We start from the raw sequence: 21,912 nt of genomic DNA, 5'->3' as shown, positions 1-21,912 counted from the left end.
TATCCCCCCTGCCAAAAAAAAAAAAAAGAAAAAAAGAAACGGTGCCAATCCTCCTGAACATATAACTCATGGAAACCAGGTACTTAGCCATTGCAAGTGGTGAGGGTTGAAAGAATGATACGTTAAGCAGCCTTGCATTTCCAGATCATCGAGCAGTTCATTTTCTGTGTCTCTTTTTGTGAGCCATGTAACTAACTACTCCCGTTATAGACACAAGACCCTATAAAGTAATTACTCTAAATGTCATTGTTTCAGGTGTTATTAACTTAGCCCTCTGCAGAGCCTTTTACTGCTATCAGCTTTTACAAAATTGAGAATAAATTTCTTTACCCCTATTGACATTATGTTGATAGATGGCGCTGATATATTTGACTCCCACAGATTTTTGCTATTTACACAATTATTCTAGCAACTAGCAACCATCATACCCTGCCAGACTTCTTAATTTGTTTGTACTGTTTTTTTAAAGCACTTGTGTTGCTACTGGAAGTATAGTTGCTCTGAAATAATCAAATTGCTCAGTGATTGATTGCTAGATCTTAGGATGTGTACAGGCTGTTGCTTCTAATGCCGATTTGGACTGGTTGAGTGAGTGAGTGAGTGTGTGTGTGTGTGTGTGTCTGTGTGTGTGTGCGCTCCTGCCTGTGTGTGTGACTCCCTCATAAAGGAACAAAAGAAGCAATTTCATGCCTTGCTCATGAATCTGTTTCTTATATTTCAGAAACAACAGGCATAAAGGTCTCTTCCTCTTTCTGTTCGCCCTTGGCAATATGTAAAACTAATATTGACTGAGCATGCTATTAACCTTGAGTTTAAATTCAGCGTACTTAATCCCTTGATTAATACCAAGATTAATGTCCAGCAGCAAAGGTTGAAAGCTTAAATGTTTGTGAATGTGAGCATGAAATGAAATCCTAATAACCAGTACAATGATTTGGATTTATGGGCTGTGTTGGCTGCTAAAGATATCTTGGAAATGGTGTTGCACAAACTAATTTGTCAAAGTGGGCAGCAGTAAAGAATTGACTGTTTAGGTTGCAGGAAGAAATCCGAATGAGAAAATATAACTAACATTTGCGACGGGTCAGGGAGTACTTTAAAAATGCCACTAGACTGTTGCCTGAGAATACCCACGCACACCTTTTAAATGTCTAGCCCTTGACATAGGAAATATACTTTCTGTGAGATAATATTTTTTTGGTGGTACCGGAGGTGACAGAGATTTATGATCATGTTCTTTGCACTTCTCGAATTCAGCCTTTACTTTTATCTTTTTCATCTATGTGTTTTCGTGGCTCTTATTACCTGAATTCTAAGACATATTTAGAAAAAGGATTTTTTTAAAACAATCCCAAGTTTACAGAACAGCATTTCTCATCAGCCTGATTGATCTCTCAATTTCCCCCACCTCTTCCTTCTCCCAAGTTCATCCTCCTCGTGACACGTCCTCTTTGTCCGTAGTTTCATATACTACAACATTTAGTTTTATATCTTTTTATTTCTTTTTTTTTTCACATATTACAACATTTAGATTGAGAGTTCTTACTCTGACCTCTACCTTAAACAGAAATTTAAGGGTAGATGGCAGGATTTGCCAAACCCCAAACCAACACCTCTTTGCTGCTTGGAATACATGTGGCAGACTGGGGCTTTGATGCAGTCTCTCCAGTTTGTTCTTTTACAAACTTTTAAATATTGTCTCTGATCATTTATTTCTATTATATACCAATAAAATATTTGTAAAGTTTTATGTTTTAAACTGTTTTTAATATGGAAAATTTCAAGCATATGTAAAAGAGATGAGTATAAGGAACCCCCCATGTGCCCATGACTCACATTCAATAATTGTCAATTCGTGGCCAGTCTCATTCATTGACACCTCTCCCAGTTCATTATTATTGTTTTTTTTTTTTTGCGGTATGCGGGCCTCTCACTGTTGTGGCCTCTCCCGTTGCGGAGCACAGACTCCAGACGCGCAGGCTCAGCGGCCATGGCTCACGGGCCCAGCCGCTCTGCGGCATGTGGGATCCTCCCGGACCGGGGCACGAACCCGTGTCCCCTGCATCGGCAGGCGGACTCTCAACCACTGCGCTGCCAGGGAAGCCCCCAGTTCATTATTTTGAAGCAAATCCCAAAGATCTCATCGTCTGTGAATGTTTCACTACGTACCTTTAAAAGAGGCTCTTTTAAAACTTATAGCTCCTAATACCATTCCATATTTTAAAAATTACGGAATTCCTTAATATCATCAAATATCAGGTTAGTATTCACATTTCTTGTAAATTAAAGTTTATTTATTTGAACAGAGTTTCAAGCAAGGACCATAAATTACCATTGTTGGTGTCTTAAGTCCCTTTAATTTAGGTTTCCTTTCATCTCTTATTTTTTTCCTCTTGTGATTTTTCGCTGAAGAAACTTTGCCCTTAGAAGAGTTTGTTGTCCTCTGAATTTTGACGATTATATCCCCGTGTTGTTGTATAACCTGTTTCCCTGCCCCTTGTACTTCCTGTAAATTGATAGTAGAGCTGAGGTTTGATCAGAGTCAGGCTTAATATTTTTTTCAAAACTGTTTCGTGGGTGGTATTAAATACGTCTATTAAGAGGCATATAAATGCCTGGTTCTCTCTCTTTGGGGGATGTTAGCAGCCATTGATAATCACTGCCTGGATTCATCAGGGATTCCTTTGTAATATATCAGGAATACCCTGTATAGAGAAATGAGTCCTCATCTGATATTTGGTTACCCTGCGGAACAGCTCATAAGAGAAATCTTGAGTTCTCTGTTGATTTCCTGGCATCTTCCACTGGTGACTAGTAGTTTGTTTGCCTGCTTGTTTGTATGCTTGTTGGTTTTTACCATCATTATGAACTCATTGATTGAAACATATTTGATATGTTTGATCCATTCCAATTATTTTCTTACTAGTTCTCATATTATACCTTCTTTGACCGGTGGGGGCCAATTCACGTTGTCTTCTGAGTCCTTTTGACATAACCTAGGAGTTTTTAATAGTTTTGATCTCGTCTGGTATGACAAGAGCTTCCAGGTTCATCTTATATAATTTCTGCCCTAGACCTAGAATCAGCCTTTTCTCTAAGTACCTTTGGTTCCTCTTAGTGGGAAATGACACTTAGAGTCCAGCATCTGGGTACCAGGGGAATTCATTGCTATTGTTATTTTCTGGGTGCTGGGGATATGACAGTGAACAAAAAGAAACATTTCTTAAAGTTATGTTTTGTAGGAAGAGACAGGCAACAAAAAATAAAATACATATCTTTTAGATTACAATAGAGCTATGGAGAAAAATGAAACTGAGAGGGGCCTCATGGAGTGATGGTGTCAGCTTTAGACAGCGTGTTCAGAATATGCCCTACTGAGCAGATGAGAGGAGGACATGTGAGCACCAAATCAGAGGTGAGAGAGTAAGAGGTGCAGATGTCTGGCACAAGTATTTAACAGGCCGGGGGAACAATTCAGTGCAAAGGTCCTGGGGTGACCATCGATATCCAACGTTGAGAGCAAGTACGTGGAAAGTCATCTCCAGAGAGATTTTTTTGTCTGTTTTGTTCACAGGAATAATAGTGCCTGGCACACATATTTGTTGAATGAATAACTCTATTTAAAGCATTTTTTAAAATAGTCAATAGCTTTTTTGTCTCTTTGTTCTAAGTGGGTGACTTCCCCAGCTATCACCTTTCTAATCTCGAAGAAAACGTTATTGTAAATTTGTAACATTAAAATCTGCTAAGAACATTAAATTTGAGACATGAAGCAAGGGCATTTTGAGCACTTATTAACAATTTTAATATAATGCTCTCTAATATTTTATCTATAAGGGAATGCAGGGGATCAGTTTAGACTATTAGAATGGAACGAGCCAATTATATTGGAAGGCACAGTTTGCTCGCCCAGCTTTTATTCTTATTGTCACTCTGCATTATTTGCCTGGATCTACGCTTCTGGCGAAATTGCACATTACCACAAAAGAGGAACTCTGTCCTTGGTCATTGGAATGTGACTACCTTTATAAATGGGGTGACGGTGGCTCTTGTGTCCTCAGTGTGGATGTAGGCCCAGTGAGGCCGGTTCTTCCACTGTGCAATGTAAGAAGCATCTCTCTGTATTATCTATGTGATTCACGACGGAGGAATTCGTTTGCTCCCTCTCCTGTGTAAAGGAAATTGACAGGTCTCATCCCACAGAGATTTGGGATGGATTTTTGAAACTCTGACATCCTGTCATTAGAACCCCACTGGTTTGTGGTATGTTGAAAACTTACAGCAGTTTCTCTTGAAGTCCTGCGTCTTCCCTAACATCCTGAGTAGCCCTGTATCGGATCTCCCCAGCCCTCGGGTCTCTCTTGCACACGATCAGTTCCATACTCTCTGTGATATTCTTGCCACCCCTCCCGTGGTAGGGGGCAGCATTACATATTATAGAAAATATGTGGATAGATTGGGAGTTTGGGGTTGACATGTACAAACTGCTGTATTTGAAATAAAATGCCTTACATGGAAAAATGGAAAGAAAATACATGGGCCTGATTGCCTGTCTGGATCCAACTCCTACCCGTGTGGCCTAGAACATTCCCTTGAGTTTTCAGACTGGTTTCTCCCCACCGAAGTCAAGGTAAAGCCTGCCCTGCTTCCCTCAGGGTATTTTGAAAGGTTCTAATGAAATGATGAAAATAGGTAAGTGTCACTTAAATGGAAAAGAGTATCCTTATCATGAATACCTTAAGTCCTCAAGTCATGTCTTTGATTTTTTTTTTTTTGTTTACTGTGTAACAAGTAACGATTGAGGACCTGCTGTGTGCCAGGGCCTCCACTGGGGACCGAGGAGACAGGCCAGCTGAAGTTTCTGTCCTCAAGGAGCTTACGTTCGGATGGGACAGCAATTAGCAGTCAACCCATGGGTCAGATCATTTCCACATGTGGTAGGTGTGCCGAGGAAAAACAGAGTAAGAAGGTAGAGTGGCCAGGGAAGGCTTCTCAGAGGAAAAGTTGGAGTATAGTGCGGCAGGGAGGGAGGGAGGGAGGCAGGCAGGCAGGCATGGGAGCTCTGGAAGGAAAAGTGTTTCAGGTAGAGACAGAGCAGATGCAGAAGCGCTGAGGTATGGGGTTACCAGGTAAAATACAAGATACCTAATGATAATGAATTTCAGGGAAAGAGTGTTTTATTTAATTTTTAACTGCGAGTGTATGACAGATACTGCATGCAACATACCAAAAAGAAAAATCATCCTTTGTCTGAAATTCGAATTTAACTGAGCATCTTTTCCCCTCCCCTCACAAACCTGGCCACCCTCCCGAGGTAAGAATGAGCCTAGCGTGTGTTTGGACTTGGAAGGGAGTTCTTTGGGGGACGGGGGTAGTGAGGCAGGCAGCGTAAGGTTGAGGATAAATTCTGGGTTTTATTCTGAGGGCGAGGAGAAGCCACTGAAGGGTCTGAGTTAGTGTAGGATGTAATCCACTTTAGGCTTTGAAACAATCGCCCCTTATGCGTGGAAGAGACACCAGGGGCGAGGGCTGCAGGCAGGGAGTTACCATCACTTGCATGGCCCTTCCAGCACTGCCCTGCAATAGGAGCAGAGTAAACCCTTTCTGAAGGATTTTGTAGAGAAGATCTAGGCAATCATACTCTAATATCAAAGGCTGGACTGTGCTCGTGGGACTGCAGGAACCACACGTCTGGCTTCTCTGCTAAGTGTACGGCCCTGTGCAGGACAGACAGCACTTCCGTCCCCAGCTGTGGGGCTGCCCTGCACCTCTGTCTTTATCTGTCATGATGGGCCTTGCCCAGAGGATTATGTGGAGACCGAAGGACATGATGTGTGTGAAGCGCTCTTCCTAGTGCTTGGCTCCTAGCATATTGTCGCTTTTCTTCTTCGTCTTCTACTCACCCCACAGGCACAACCTTTCCTAATAAGCAATTTGGCCCAAATATTCATCATCTCAGGTGTTTGATGGAGAGGATGAGCCCAGATAGCAGAGCCACTCACATGTGTGGACATCCTTTACCATGTGCCTTTCCTGTTCAAAACTTGAGACAGGGGAGTAGGCCAGGGAGGGGAGTGGCGTGCAGTAAAGGAAGTCTTTTTTAAAAGCATGCCCCTTAATGAGTAACTACATTTGATATGTCATCAGTTCAACAAATCTGTGTGGATGTATATATGTGTGTATCATCAGTGGATCAAATGAATAGATATAGTCAATGGTATCCTTTTGGTATGTAACCAACTAGCCTGACAGGATGATGTCCAACCATCTTTTTCAGACCTTAAAGCTAATAGAATTACTAAGAGGTCACCCAAGCCAGCACCTTCATTTTGTAGATGAGAAAACTTGAAAGTCAAATGGTTTGAGGCTATCCCCCTAGCTGTTTGTGGAGTTGGGCATAGAATTCATTTTGGTGGATTCCACGTTGCGCAGCTCTCTTATCCTCGCCCTTCACTGAGCTTGGCCTTTACGGTGGCTCTGACACGTCCTGGTCCAGGAACCGACAGATCTCAGTCATCACCCAGCCCTGCTGCTCACTAGTGAGTGGACCTCGGCAAGTTCTCAGCCCCTTTAAGCCTTGCTTTCCTCACTTGTAACCTGGCAATGGTACCCACATCATAGGGCACTTCAGGGGATTAAATGATGGGATGCAGTCAAGTTCATTTTTTTCCCTGAACTGTAAACCTTCAGTAAATGACTGTATGCCTATATAATGTAATGCCTTTAAAACTTATTTAAGAAATGTTCATTGTAAAAAAAAAAAAAAAAGTCGTAATATGAAGATTCACATACAGAAGAAAATGCAAAGGACCCATGACGCCAATATCCAGAGATAACCTCAGACTTTTCTTAGGCATTTTGCGCATTTAGTTTTGATTGCACTTACTCTAGGAAAAGAACAGCGTGAAATTCTATGTCAGTGATCCATTAAAGCAAAACCTTTCACATTAAGCATGAGAGAAGAGGCCATAATGGAGTCTGATTATTATTCTTTCAAAAGAACAGAACATTACTACAGAGAGTTAGACCAGTTACACCGAAGTACACACATATATACGTTAAATCTCCTCATTTTTGCTCTAATTTTCTTCTTTTCCCCCTTTAAATTCCAACTTGAGCTGTAGGAATCTCTATAAGCAGTTTCTTTTTTCTTAAATGTAATGAATTGTCCATCCTACGGAACTTGAAAGTAAGTTTGAGGTCTGTTTAGGAATTTTGCTTTGATTCACATTGTATGTGATGAAGCTGTAAAACCTTCTCAGATCAAAGAAGTTTACATCATTGGGAGGAGGAATGTCAAAAATAAAATTGGTTAATTTTAGATCTCCTTGCTCAAGAAAAGTGATTCATTGTGCCCTCTCTGTGAAAGACATCTTAATGTTCCAAAGGTCTAGCCTGGCTGGTCTTTTCTGTTTCTGCTGCCTCTTCGTTTTGTAGCCTGAATCTAGTGCACTAAAAAGATTAGTTCCTGTAGAAGTTTCGCCTTCAGATCGAAGGTTAATAGAGTCATGGTTCTGCTCCTCTATCGATTGTTGTGTACGTATTGCCGTGAACTCAGGTGGTTTTCAATTTTTAGACTTACTGTGGTGATTTGTGGACTATTTTAAGGCTGTCCAGTCCCTTCCCTGGCACAGGGCTTGATGGAGGACTTGCCAGCTTGCAGGAGTCTGGTAGAGGTCAGGGTAGACAGTGGGAGGGTCCGGTGCCACAGATCCTGTCCCAAGGAGAGCACCAAGGGCACAGCTGGAAAAAAGCATAGCCAAGGCAGTAGGTGAAGGAAGATGACCACAGGCAGACCTAGGACACTAGGGTTCTGAGAGCCAGGAAGAGAGATGGTTAAGAATGAGTTGAAATAGAAGAGCTTCCAGATCAGGAAGACAGTGGGCTCATTCTGGGGTCCAGTGTTCTTGGTAGGATGCTGTGCTGGATGGTTAGACTCACTGAAGGAGCCAAGGTAGATCAGACAAAACAGTTAGGGATGAGGAGGGTGAATTATTAGCCCTGAGCAAGATTCTCCCTGAGTGTTATTAACGATGTTCTTATTTAGGAATATGTTGCTCATTTGAGGGCTTTTTGTCTCAGTAGGTGGAGTTATTGCAGGTGCTGGCTTTCTTCCAATCCTGGTAACCCTCCGAGGTTTCAGAAAGAAATGTGTTTGTTTTTTCCCCCTCTCCCTGTGGAGTAATTGGTTTATGTATAATTTAATTATTTCGTTAACCAGTTATCCTATCACTGTGTACAAAAACAGCCACCCTAAAAACCCACTGTACTCCTGTGTCAGGACGTCCAGAATTGGTTTCTCCTCCATCATGAGTGAATGTGTAACGCTAAGATTTCTTGCTAAAAGCTAAAATAGGCAGACTCCATTTCCCATTCTTTCAGGGTTGCCCTTGAAATCTTGCCCAGTATTATCCAGTGATTTAAAGTAAGAAGAACTGAGATAAAGATCAGTTTCAAAGAGGAATTAAAGTCTTGAGTATTCTGTAGGGAAGCCAGTATTTTAGAAGATCACCTTGGACTGTATTTTCCTGCGAGTAAATTTCAGAAGATTCTTCTAAGGGCAGAAGAGTGAATGTACTCTCCTTTACCTGACCTCACTCACGTCTCTCCTTTGGGTTGGTTCGCTTTATTCATAGTCGTGTTTCATCTTTCCCTATCGTGCTCTTCATGAGGACATTTTTTATCCTGGCATGCTGCTGTGTACATTTTGTTATTTATTTAGTGTGGGGTTGACTACAAATCTATACCCTGCTTGCGCATCCTCATGCTTTTTTCTGTGCGGTGGAAGGTCTCACAATCAGGTCTACAATCCATCTGAAGCCTTCATGTTACAAATACGCTTTAAAGCACTGTCTTATTGAGTCCATTTACAAAAATTTAATTTGAATTAAATAATTCAGTCCGGCCTGAGAACACAAGGCACACATGTGTGTAGTGTGTAGGCTGCTGGGACCAGCCGAGGCTTCATCCCCTTGGCGGCCTCTTTTCTGCTGCTTCTCTCTCACTTTTCTCATTTGTGTCAATAGAGTGCTTTTCCTTGGTGATTTTGCCTTTCATGGTGATGTTGCTGTATAAGGGCTCAGTATTTAGACATAGGTATTCCAGGCAAGTTAGTATTTTCTTTTTTTTATGAGTAAAAACCACTGCAACTTTTCTTATGAGGAGTCCTTTTGAGTCTCTGAAGTCATTCACAAATATGGTCAAGTCTGATTTCACTCCACAAAAAGAAAACAGAATATTGTGTACTTTTCCTATCCAGGAATTCCACCCTCCCCCAAGCTTTTGCCCTCTGCTTGTTACTTTCAGATCATTTGCAGTGGCAGAGGGCTTTATGCAGATTGCCCAATTATTTCGGGTCCTAGTCAAAATCACCTTGCTTTAAGAGATATTTCTAGAGTAGTGAAACTGCTTTGTTTCTTTGAAAACTCACCAGGAGCTGGAGGGCCAACCAGCTTGTGTGACTGTGCATTGCTGACCCAGGAGCTCTGACCTCACACGCCTCCCTGCCTCCCCCGTGCGCTCCAAGGATGCCCCCCACCCTCTTGTACTCTTCATTTTTATAGGTCCACCTGGCCCCAGAAACATTATTTTCAGCACCTGTTTATTCACCATCTTTAATAACCTCATATATTAATAAATGGGTGACATGCTATCTTGGAATTATATGGCCAGTTTTGGCAAAGAGGTCAGACATCAGTATTGCTCAGTGCATTTTTCATTTACTAGAAAGTGTGAATTTGCCTAATTTTCTTTGTTAACCTTTGTTGAAGTCGTTCCTGTAAATTTCCTCCTCCCCCAGCTCTCTAAACTCCAGTGCATTGACAGAACAGTCCATCTTCCAGAATGGCTCTCACAAGATTGCTGCGGCATTTTTTTTTTCTTTCATCTCTGTTTCCAATAGGTTTTATCACCCTGTTCCTTGAGTTAGTGTGAAGTGAACAGCCAGAAAATGAGGGGAAGCCTTGATCAGTTAGCCTCAAATTCTCTGTTGCATTCCTAATTTGGTGATACACGATGGAGTTCTGTGGCTCATATGCCTTGATGTTTCCGTGCCCACCACACCACAGCAGATAACGAGTCATTCCTGTCCTCTTGCTAAATAGCACAGAGGCACCTTTGCATTCCCATTCCCTGGCAGCAGTGTTCAAGTCTTTTAACTTTCTGCTGCAAGACCCCCTCTCCTTCTGTGTAGAAGTTCGAGGATTAAATGATTAAGGAATCAGTCACTGTGAAGTCTTTGAAGGACAGATGTGAAGTGTCATGATACGCTCCTTGGGACCTTGGCTAATTATTGTTTCATCTGAGAGGGGCCCTGCCTCTGGATGGCTAGCTAAAAGTGTGGGAGTCTGACCGGTAATAGTAATAACCCACTTAACCCACTTCCTGTGTACCAGGAACTGTGCTTGGAACTTTGCACAGACATTAATTCATTTACAGATGCACCAGCATACTCAGTGTCTCTGATTTCTATTTTTCAGGTTGAAAATTGGTGTCCTCATTTACCTTGGAGAGCAAAAAATCCCTACGAAGAAGCTGATCGTAATTCATTGGTAAGTGATTTTGGAAACCTCTTACTAGGCTTGTGATTTGAGTATGATGCCAAGTGATACATGTGGAGTCTTCTGCCAGCTGTAATCTGAAATAACGGTAAACGGAAGAACTTCTATGCCCAGCCCTGCGGAAGTCTGAGTGACCAAATCAGTCAACCAGTTAGCATATGTTTATTTATTGAGCGGTTCTCTGAGGGTTCCTACGTGATAGGCTACTGATACGAATAAGACCTGGTGCCAGACGTGGAGGCGCCCAGTGATTTAATAATGAAGGTGATGGTTGTGAATAATGACCGTGTCAACACTGAAACATAGGCCCATGGAAATTAATAAAGAAGTGGCGATCTCAGCCTGCATGGGTCAGGAGAGCATGTAAAGAGAAGATGACCTTGGAGTTGAATTTAAAGCGCTGAATGAGTTTATAGCAGGTCAAGGAGAGAAAGATGTCTCTGGTGGCAGGGGGACAGGTGCCTGTACAAGAGAGTGGCATTTTCAGGGAGTGGAGCCTGGTTCAGTGGGACAAGGCCATAGGGGCTTGGATGAGCTGGAATGAAGATGAAATGGGAAAGGTAGGTAGGGGCTGGAAAAGCTTTGTATTAAAAGCTCAAGTCTTGGGCTTCCCTGGTGGCGCAGTGGTTGAGAGTCTGCCTGCCGATGCAGGGGACGCGGGTTCGTGCCCCGGTCCGGGAAGATCCCACATGCCGCAGAGCGGCTGGGCCCGTGAGCCATGGCCGCTGAGCCTGCGCGTCCGGAGCCTATGCTCCGCAACGGGAGAGGCCACAACAGTGAGAGGCCCGCGTACCGCAAAAAAAAAAAAAAAAAAAAAAAAAAAGCTCAAGTCTTTATTCTTCACCCCAGGGATCAGCTAATTGTTTTCTGTGACAGGCCAGATACTAAATATTTTCATCTTTGCAGGCCAGATCTCTGTTGCAACTACTCAGTTCTGACCGGTGGCACAGGGCAGCCGTAGGCAATGTGTAAATGAGTGGGCGTGACTGTGTTCTGATAAAACTTTACATAGCGAGGGGGATTTGGTCCAAGAGCCAGAGTTTGCCGAGCCTCGCTTAGACCATGGCATTCTTGGGAAACTGTTGAGTCAAGGACATGGTCAGATGAGTGTTGGAGTGAACTATGGTAACTGCTGAAAGATGGATTTAGTGAATGTTTTATTTAGATGTTATATGAAAAAAATACTAGTGTTATTATTTTTCTCTTGTTATTTCAATTGCTGGTTGCATCCAGCCATCTTAGAAAAATAGTCTTCCTGACTTTTAAGTTATTTTGGCTTGAATTTTTTTTTTTTAAAATTTTTGACTGTGTTGGGTCTTTGCTGCTGCACGTGGGCTTTCTCTAGTTGCGGTGAGCGGGGGCGACTCTTCGTTGTGGTGCACGGGCTTCTCGTGGCGGTGGCTTCTCTTGTTGCGGAGCATGGGCTGTAGGTGTGTGGGCTTCAGTAGCTGTGGCTCACGGGCTCTAGAGCGCAGGCTCAGTAGTTGTGGCTTGCGGGCTCTAGAGCACAGGCTCAGTAGTTGTGGCACACGGGCTTAGTTGCTCCCAGACCGGGGCTCGAAACCGTGTCCCCTGCATTGGCAGGCGGATTCTTAACCACTGCACCACCAGGGAAGCCCTTTTGGCTTGAATTTGAAATTTTATTCAGTTACTATAGGAAAATGGTATTCCTGGCTTTTAAATTCCTTAGAAAATAATAAACTTCTGTTTGTTTGGATTGGGACAAAACTAGAGGATGAGCATTTATTTCCCTACTTAACTTTGTGGACAGAATGAGGCTTTTTGGCAGCCTACACAATGGCAGGTAGCCTGTTAATAATTGACTTCAGTTTTCCCAGGAGTCTGCTACCCTGCAGTAGATCAAGGGGCCAGTAAATTCGGGTGCAGAGAATTTCAAGGTGTATCAAGCACATTCCCGGTAAAATATGCATTTTTGATGTAGCTCAGGGCTTTGCAAGTCTGTGCTGCCTTTCTCCACTTCTGATTTTTTAATGATGTCCCTTATAGCAGCGCAGCAGTCAAGAGGCCTTTGCCTCAATTTGCAGTCCTGGGCGCTTCAAGCAAAGCTATTCAGCAGACCAGGCTTTTGAAGCCCTGTGTTTAATTGACTGTCTCTTTCAAGTTTTCAAATGTCACATCATGAAAACCATTATGCTTTTGGACCTCTTATCTTCTACTCATTTTTATTAAATTTCTGTTTCTAGGCAGAGATTCGTACGGATTTTAATATTCTCTACAGTATGATGAAAAAGCATGAAGAATTCCGATGGATGAGGCTACGGATCCGGCGAATGGCTGATGCGTGGATCCAGGCAATCAGGTCCTTGGCAGAGAAGCAGAATCTTGAAAAGAGAAAGCGGAAGAAAGTGAGTTTCTGATTAATTCACTTCAGTTGGGTGCCAGTTTTCTTGAAAATTTGATTTTTGTGGAGACAGGCTAAGAGAAATGTCATTTCTCAAATGATATTCCCTCAGGGTGAATCTGTGCAGTCTCTTCTTGTACAGCCATTGTTTGGGGCTGTCGTTTTCCCCGGTTCCAGTAATTATACTTAGCAGGAACTGGTACACATGTTTCTTGGGTGAAGCCAGGCAGAATATCTGCTTGTAAGATTTTGCTATGAACCCTCTGACTCTGTGTCAGTGGCATCAGGAAATGTAATTCTCTGCTCTTTACCCGAATACAATCTGGAAGAACTTCCTGTTGACATCATCATGACAATTTCATATTCTTGGTATGTGTCAGCTCTGGGATTTGGGCAACTAACTGGTGAGTTTCATTGCTGTTCTGTTTGGTGGTGCTTCTGCTTATGTTCCTATTAGTTATACATCAAGTGGCCATGACGTTAGATGAACTATTCTGATGAAGAATAAACGAGAAAAGTAAACAATCTGTTCCCATATCTAAAAATAAATGAAAAATGAGTTTAGTATTCCTAATTTGACTAATTTGATACCTTTGGGGCAAAAATACAGATACACGTGCAGAACCCCAAGTCACAGTTTAATGAGTCAGTTTTGCTTAGATCCCTTGAGTTTATGAGACAGCAGGACCAGACATCCTGGCATTAAAGAGTCCTCCAGGAAAGAGTATGTGGTCACAGATCCAGGTGGGCTATGAAAAGAAAGAGTAATTTCTATATAATCCTCTGCAGTTATCTCCAGGATATATTGTTATGTGAAGACATGGTAGGTGGAGAATAGTGAACATTATTTTTAAAAGGAAGAAGGAATTTATCTATATATCTGTATCTACACCTACATATGTACCTATAGATATATACATATGCACACACATATATACACATATATAATGTATACATGATATACATATATGCTTCTTGCTCAGATTTTTTAAATGGAATAGCAAAGCATGCAATTAACAATAAAGGAGATGGATGGTGGTAATGGTTGCACGACAGTGTGAGTGTACTTAATGCCACTGAACTGTACACTTAAAAATGGTTAAAATGGTAAAGCTTATGTATGTTTTACCACAATAAAAAGATGTCTAATAAGGGGAGTCAGAGGGGGTAGTGTGGAGGCAACAAGTATAGAAACTAGACTTCTCTGAATATATCTTGCTTTGTAGATTTGACACTGGAATCATTTTACTTAAGTGTAAAACAATTTAATTACAAAACAAAATCATAAGGAAAAAATAAAGCAAATGAACTGACCACGTGTCCACTTTTACTTTTACTTTACACAGAGAAGGGCTGTTCTTAGTGACTTCAGAGCACAGTACTTTGAACGTTTCTGATGGGCTATCACACATGATAAAAAAAAAACTGCAAAAATATCTTAAAACAATTTTTCTAATCCTGTAAGAGGTGGTGGTGTTGATATTCTCCTTCCGAATCCATTATGTGTCTTGGAATAAAGCAAATTAGCAATTATGTTAGTGTCCTGGAGAAGTGGAATTTTCAGTGTGGGAGAGAGAAAGGAAGTAACAGATGTGAGATGGATAATGTTATAAAAATTGATAAAGCTCCTGTAATCCTGGGTTTGAATTGGAAAAACCAGTGTGAACTCATGATTATTTTTATCCTTGAGGAAAAATAAATTTTCTAGCTATGTCCACTGAAAAGGCCTGTAAACAGTGATCATCTAGAGTATGCTAGGCACCAGACTTTGATCTTTAAATACCATTTTCACTAAATGGCCTAAAAGGTTCTTGGAAAAATGGCTGATTAAGGCCTGAGACAGACATTGTACCAGATGAGCTTGGAACGCCTTGTCGTGTCAGAGAGCAAAGAAACTATTGAAGACTACTGGGTTTTGTCAAAGAACTTAGAAGCCAACTTTAATAGTCTCCCATTGCCCAAGACGGTACAATTTGGTAATGAGTAAGAATAATAACTGCAGTTATTGAAACACATCAAATATACTTATATTCATGATTTTATAATGAGATATATATATATTTAAAATCCTCATTGGTCATCATTAGAGTAGGCTAAAGATCAAATTAGTTATTTTGAAAACTGTCAAGTAAAAAATCAAGTATTTGCCAGGTTTTTTCTATGTAAGCTGTCCTTCGTGAGGGGTAGTTTCTCTTTTTAGAAGTATTGCAGCTAATAAATGCAGGAGGAATGATAGAATATCACCATTTGCAACCCCTAATGGATTATTGCATCCGGCTAGTGATCATCAGTAGCTGCTAACATCACAAAACAGAAACACCCAGATTTCGTTCTCACCACTGGAAGTACACGTCACCACCTGCGAAGTAGTATTGCCCCAAAAGTCAAATACAAATTTGATCATGGCTGCAGATCTGATTACTAATTTACCATAAACACAGGGGACAGAAGAATCTGTTACACAGTCAGCAAAATCTAGAGTGTGAGAGACTCTATTGGAAATGCAACCCAATTTCTTTGACAAATAAATTACCAGCCTCTATCCCCCCAAAAAAGGATAATCGGGCACCACTGTAGGTTAAGGAAGAGATGTATGAGGCATTACAATTTGTGCACTTTATTTGACTTGACTCAACCAACTGCTCTTGAAAAAAATAAGTGACAATTGAGCAAGTGTATAGACTATCTGGATATTGGGTAATACTAAGGATTTAATAGCTATGTCAGGGGCGTTGGGTGATGTTACGGTTATGTTTTTTAAGTGAAAGTTTGTTTCTTTTAGAAATGCCAACTGAACTATTTACAGGTGAAAGGTTGGGCTGTCTAGGATTTGCTGCAAGATAAGCTAGAGGGGTTGGGAGAAAATGAGGGATGTACATTAAATAAGACTTGTCAGGAGTTAATCATTGTTGAAGTTAATAATTGTTGAGTACAGTGGAATTGACTATATTGTCATGTCAGCTTTTGTTAGTGTTTGAAATTTTCCGTGTTAAAAGCTTAAACGTATTCCAGCTGTGGGAAAAAAGCCCAATATAGTTAAAAGATATTTTATCGTCCTGCTTGATTCCCCTTTGATTCCGATTTTCCAAATGTACCCCACTTTTGGAAAACAGGATTATCTGTCCCTACCTCATACTCATAGCCATACCAAATGCAGTAATGACTTTATTTCTCTAAAACAACAATGAAAAGTCATTTCCTTCCTTTCTCTGTACCTTCTAGAAAAATTGTTTACCCCATGTGGAGATTTCATTAGAACGTAAACATGACTTTGGAATTGGTGGTGGCTTTTGGGTAGGTTACTGTGGAGTTTGTACTTTGTCTGACGGGAATCAGTATGTGCCTCTTTTTTTTTTTTTTCTTTTTTTGTTTTTTCAGGTCCTTGTTCACCTGGGCCTCCTGACTAAGGAATCTGGATTTAAGATTGCAGAGACAGCTTTCAGTGGTGGCCCTCTTGGTGAATTAGTTCAGTGGAGTGATTTAATTACATCTCTGTACTTACTGGGCCATGACATTAGGATTTCAGCTTCACTGGCGGAGCTCAAGGAGTAAGGAGATTATTTTTCAATTTTAAAATCAGAATACAAAAAAGAAATTGTAAACTCTTAAAGCCCTCTCTTGGTGTGTAATTTCTTGTGGAGGAAAATGAAAGTGATAATTCATGAAACAGGAGATAAGAAGATTATTTTCAGAAGCTAAATACATACACTGTGAAAAGGCTAATATGTTTTCATTGTAGCTGCAGGCTCCAGAGGCTTGATAAATGAACGCCAGAAAATTCAAACTAAGGAGCTTATTCTTTGCTGTTACAGGTGCTTCCAGCATCTGCAGCAGGCAACATTATTGACTTTCCTAATTCCCTGTCTCTTGCTGAAACTCATACCCTTCCCCACTCAACAGCAAGCTTTCTAAATCTTCAAACGGGGCAGGTTCCTGTTTGCAATTTAATTTGGATAGAATGAGTTTCTCGAAAGCCCTGATCCAATCCTATTTCAGTTAGCCCACTTTCAACTCTGCCTGGGTTTTTCGATTTCACTGAAATGTGCTTCTAGCTCAAGCCCTCTCTTAATCCCTTTTAGATTGACACGACTGGCTAAGCAGAAATGCTTAGAGCCCCTTCCCTCCTTTTTGGATAAGTGCCCATGGAGACTCTCTGCCCAACAGCCAAGTTAACATCTAGCAATATGTCAACTGTTCCAAGAGAAATGGCTTGAAGGAACATTCTAGAAATGGAAGAGGTGTTAAGACAATGTATGTCTCACCCTGCTCCTACTTTATTGTCTAAAACATTGATGCCCAGAGAGGTCACTTGTGTTAAGTCTGAGGTCCACAACGGATTAGTTGCGGTATCGGGATGAAAGCAGTAATATCCGTAAAATAATGTGAGCTCTCTTTTTGTTAAATGATTTCCATACACTGAAACCACGAGCCGGGCTTTAGTTACAGTGGTAGTATCAACAGTTACGACAACCATAACAGTGATGATGCCTATTAAGAGCTAACATTTGGGGGTTTTCCCTGGTGGTCCAGTGGGTAAGATTCCACACTTCCAACGCAGGGGACCCGGCTTCGATCCGTGGTCGGGGAACTAGAACCCGCATGCATGCCGTAACTAAGAGTCTGCATGCCACAACTAAGGATCCTGCATGCTTCAACAAAGATCCCGTGTGCTGCAACTAAGACCCGCAGCAGCCAAAATAAATAAATATTAAAAAAAAAAAGCTAACGTTTGTTGAGCGCTTCCCATGCACCAGATACTAAGTGTTTTACATGTTTTATGTTATTTAGTCCTTAGTGCAAACCTGGAAGTAGGCACTGTTGCTTTCTGCATTTTAAAGATGAGGAAACTGAGATTCAGACCAAAAAAGATTTCCTCAAAGTCCCATGGAGAGTACGTGGAAGAGCCAGGATTTGAGCCCTCTGTCTGTCTGACCTCAAAGCCTGTGTTCTTGACCACCGGAGCACAGTGCTCCGTTCAGAACTCGATAAACCTGAGGTCTTCTGAGCCCTTCACCACTTTTGTCCCTTTAACAGCTGCCTCCTGTTGCCTTCCTCCCGCTTCTTTTAAAACACACTGGGGAACACAACGTACGAAGTGGGTGCCTTCATACATTGAGCGTTCATTCCTTCTGTGCTCTCTGTGGGCTGCTTCTTGGTATGGGACATACAGAGATGACCAGTGTGTGGCCAAGGAGATGCCAACCTTTTGATAATTACCACTGATACGTTGCACAATATTGACACTAATTGCTATGTGATTAGTTCTAATTGAGGTGAGGCTGCTCAGCGCAGGGAGTGCAGAATCTGTGAATATTGCTCACCACTGTGTATTGAGCACCTAGAACAGTGCCTGGCACACAGTGGGTGCCCATAACTATTTACTGAACAAATGAGTGAAGGGATGAATGAATGAGTCGGGGGTAAAGAAATGGAGTACAGTGGGAGCTCTGGGGATAGGCGCTCCCCAGGGAGCTCCGAAAAGGCATATTAGGGATCTACCAGGCAGAGACTTAATTTGCTGGTCAAGAAGATTATGGAGGTCTTTAGGCCCTGGTGACAGGGCCAGATGTGTTTTATTTGAGTAGATACTTGTGGAAGCAACATGAAGCAGTGGGTCCCAAACATGCCTGCACATTAGAATCACCTGGGGATCTTTTTAGGCTCCCTAAGCCCAGACCATATCCCAGACTAACTAAATGACAACCTATGGGGGTAGGACTCAGGCATAAGTATCTGTTGATGCTTCCAGGTAATTCCAAAGTGCAGGCAGGTTTGGGAACCACTGAATACAGGGTGGACCAGGAGTCAGCGACGATGGCTGAGCAGGCCAAATGCAGTCCTGTGCGTTTTTTGCTAATCAAGTATCACGCGCCCAAAGCCACACCCGTGGCTGCTTTCCTTCTCCAAGAGCAGAGCTGAATAGCTGTGACGGAGAATGTGTGGCCTGCAGAGATGCAAGTGTTTACTACCTGGGCCTTTACAGAAAACATTTTCAAATCGTTGGGAAGAAATTGGTTCTATGGAACCTACCTCTTTCAGAAACCCAGTGGAGAAAAGGGTGCCTGGGGCAGTGTCAGTATGGAGCTCTAGGGCAGAGCCCTATTGATGACTCTTGCCCTTTGGAGTAGGGTGTCCATAATCTGGTGAAGGACTGTTACAGGGTGTGAGCAGGGATACAAAGGCCAATGATGACTGATTTCTGGGTGAATGGCAGTATGGGTAGCACTTATTTGCCCCACCCATGTGAAATTGATGTACGATCAAGCATGTTGGCTCAGTGCAAGGGTGGGTTTGGATGGATGGCTGGGTTTGTATGGGTGGGTGGATAGAAGGAAGGATAAGGAAAACTTATAAACTATAGTGCCAGTTCTGTGATACATTGTAGTCAGAAGGAAAAATTAGACATAAAAGAAATTTGCGAACAGTACAGGACAGTACAGAAAGAAGTTTATATTGTAGAGGCTAGAAATGGAAGACATTTAGGAGGTCAGTAAGGGCTGTATGATAAGAACAGTCTCTGGGAGAAACTAATAGGTACTGAATATCTAGTATACATAGGTACTTTCCACTGAATACCTAATTTAACTACCTGAAGAATTCCTGAGAGGTTGCTGTCCTACCGTCTTCTCTGTATCCAATCCTGTTTTGTGTGTGTGTGTGTGTGTGTGTGTGTGTGTGTGTGTGTGTGTGTGTGTGTGTGTGTGTGTGTGTGTGTGTGTTTTAAATGAGGAAAGATTCAGAGAAGTTACTTTCTAAGATCTCACAGCTGCTAGACAGTGGAGTGTGATTTAATTAGTCTGGGATATGGTCTGGTCTTGGGAAGTTGGAAAAGATCCCCAGGTGATTCTAATGTGCAGGCATGTTTGGGACCCACTGCTTCATGTTGCTTCTACAATGATCTGTTTAAATAAAACACATCTGGCCCTGTCACCAGTACTTAAAGACCTCCCTAATCTTCTTGACCAGCAAATTAAATGGAGACAGATTGAGACCCAGATCTCCCTTGGTTTCCAAGGCTGCGTTTGTATACAACCATTTGCTTTTGCAAGAGTCAGAATTGAGGCTTTGGATGGACGTGATGAGTGGGCAGAACTTGGATAGGCAGCTGACTGGGAAGGGCCATGCCATCCTCCCTGATAAGGATTCTTGGGATGTTTATTTACCTGTTAAAGTTGCTAAGTGCAGTACCTTGCAGTAAATTGTATTTTTTTTTTCCCTCTCTTCTGTCCTTTCTCTAGAATAATGAAGAAGGTTGTAGGAAACCGATCTGGCTGCCCAACTGTAGGAGACAGAATTGTTGAGCTCATTTATATTGATATTGTAGGACTCGCTCAATTCAAGAAAACTCTTGGACCATCCTGGGTTCATTACCAGTAAGTGCTACGTACTGTTCTTAAGTTTTTAGAGCTTTTTATTTCTTTAACAAGAGTTACATGGTTGCTGGTAGAAAAAGCTTATCAAATATTATCTTTTTTAAAATAATTGTCTCTATTTTTAACATCTTTATTGGAGTATAATTGCTTTACAACAGTGTATTAGTTTCTGCTGTATAACAAAGTGAAAGAGCTATACATATACATGTATCTCCATATCTCCTCCCTCTTGTGTCTCCCTCCCACCCTCCCTGTCCCACCCCTCTAGGTGGTCACAAAGCACGGAGCTGATCCCCCTGTGCTGTGCGGCTGCTTCCCTGTGTAGAGTGTTTCTCATTCCTAATTGAAGTTCAGATTCTCCTCGGTGCCTTTTGACTTTCAAGTGCTATTCATTATTTTCATTGATTTCTTTTAAAAATAGAAAACACGTATCCAACCTCCTTTTTCCCTTCCCTAACACTTAGCTTGCCTCTGTCAGTCTGTCGACACTAATCTCATCTGTTTAATCAAATAATGATTTTGATAAACTACGGACAGGGTCATTTCTTGTGTTCCTTAGGTTTGAGTTGATGACTTATTTCTCTGTCCCTTTCCCCCATCGGTATTCTTGTCATTCTTAGAAGAGAAATCTGGGCGTAACTTGTCTGAATGCTGGGGTCTTGTACTTTTAAAGATAAGCCTCATGCTTAGTATCACCAGAGTGCATGTGTTACTCTGTGTACAGTTTTTATTAGTAGAAGATCTCACTGTTTCCCTCTTGTGGGTTTGAGACCATGGTTTAGTATTTGAAACAATTTTACATGGAACAACATTTGAAACAATTTTACAAGCATGACACTAAATAACATTGAATTATATAATGAAGTTTTTAAATTTTTTCAATTTCCTTTCAATCTTTCTAAAAAAGGCTTCGTTTGATACTACTGTATCTCCAACACTACTTTTAACACTTGCATGAGAGTAGCTGTAAGTCTCAGTGTTCAGCAGGCAAAAAAAATACCTAGTTTGAGTTTAGTAATTCTTATTAAAGAAGAGTAATATGGAGGATTGATCAAGATGGCCCAGTAGGACGATGTGGGACTCGCCTCCCCCTATGTACACATCCAGAATACATCTAACTGTGGAACAATTCTCATTGAAAACCAACTGGAAGCTGGCAGAAAGACTCCTGTACAACCAAGACTGTAAGAAAGATTCACATGTAATCGGGTAGGAAGGGAAGAAAAGGGATCAGGTAGGGACCCCTGGGAGGGGACTCAGAGGAAAAGGGAGATTGCACAAGTGGAGACCTGCCCTGGGAAGTGAGCGGTGAGAGCCACAGATTGGGCACCTGAGTCGTGGAGTTATACACAGGGGAAACAAGCCCCCTTTTTAGGTTGGAGGACCACTGGCACCAACAGGAGAGCTGTGGAAGGCCTAGACCCTGCTTGTGTGGAGCATGTGTGCCCTGGCTTGCTCCTGAGGCAGGGCAGAGAGGACGGACAGAGGTTTCCTGCAGCTGCCTCAGCACGTGCAGCTGTAGCCCAGCAAATGCTCTAGCCCCACTTACTCCATGTCACAAGATGGCACTGGAGCTGGGGTGGCCACACGAGAGAGAAGACTGTGTGACACAGAGGCG

At 41.9% G+C, this 21,912-nt stretch overlaps 1 protein-coding gene across 1 annotated transcript in view; it reads left to right on the top strand.

Annotated features, from left to right (window-relative positions):
• Positions 1-21,912, top strand: part of MGAT5 (alpha-1,6-mannosylglycoprotein 6-beta-N-acetylglucosaminyltransferase) — a 364,482-nt gene that overhangs the window by 218,260 nt on the left and 124,310 nt on the right. The window contains exons 7-10 of the mRNA XM_060151522.1: positions 10,479-10,550; positions 12,764-12,925; positions 16,300-16,469; positions 20,160-20,294. Coding sequence (XP_060007505.1) covers positions 10,479-10,550; positions 12,764-12,925; positions 16,300-16,469; positions 20,160-20,294 — 539 coding nt within the window. The remainder of the gene's footprint in view (positions 1-10,478; positions 10,551-12,763; positions 12,926-16,299; positions 16,470-20,159; positions 20,295-21,912) is intronic.

The sequence above is a fragment of the Lagenorhynchus albirostris genome, chromosome 6 (assembly GCF_949774975.1).
Source record: "Lagenorhynchus albirostris chromosome 6, mLagAlb1.1, whole genome shotgun sequence".
NCBI classification, from domain to species: Eukaryota; Metazoa; Chordata; class Mammalia; order Artiodactyla; family Delphinidae; genus Lagenorhynchus; species Lagenorhynchus albirostris.
Note: the sequence above shows the minus strand (reverse complement) of the source record. Positions and strands in the feature narration are given on the sequence as shown.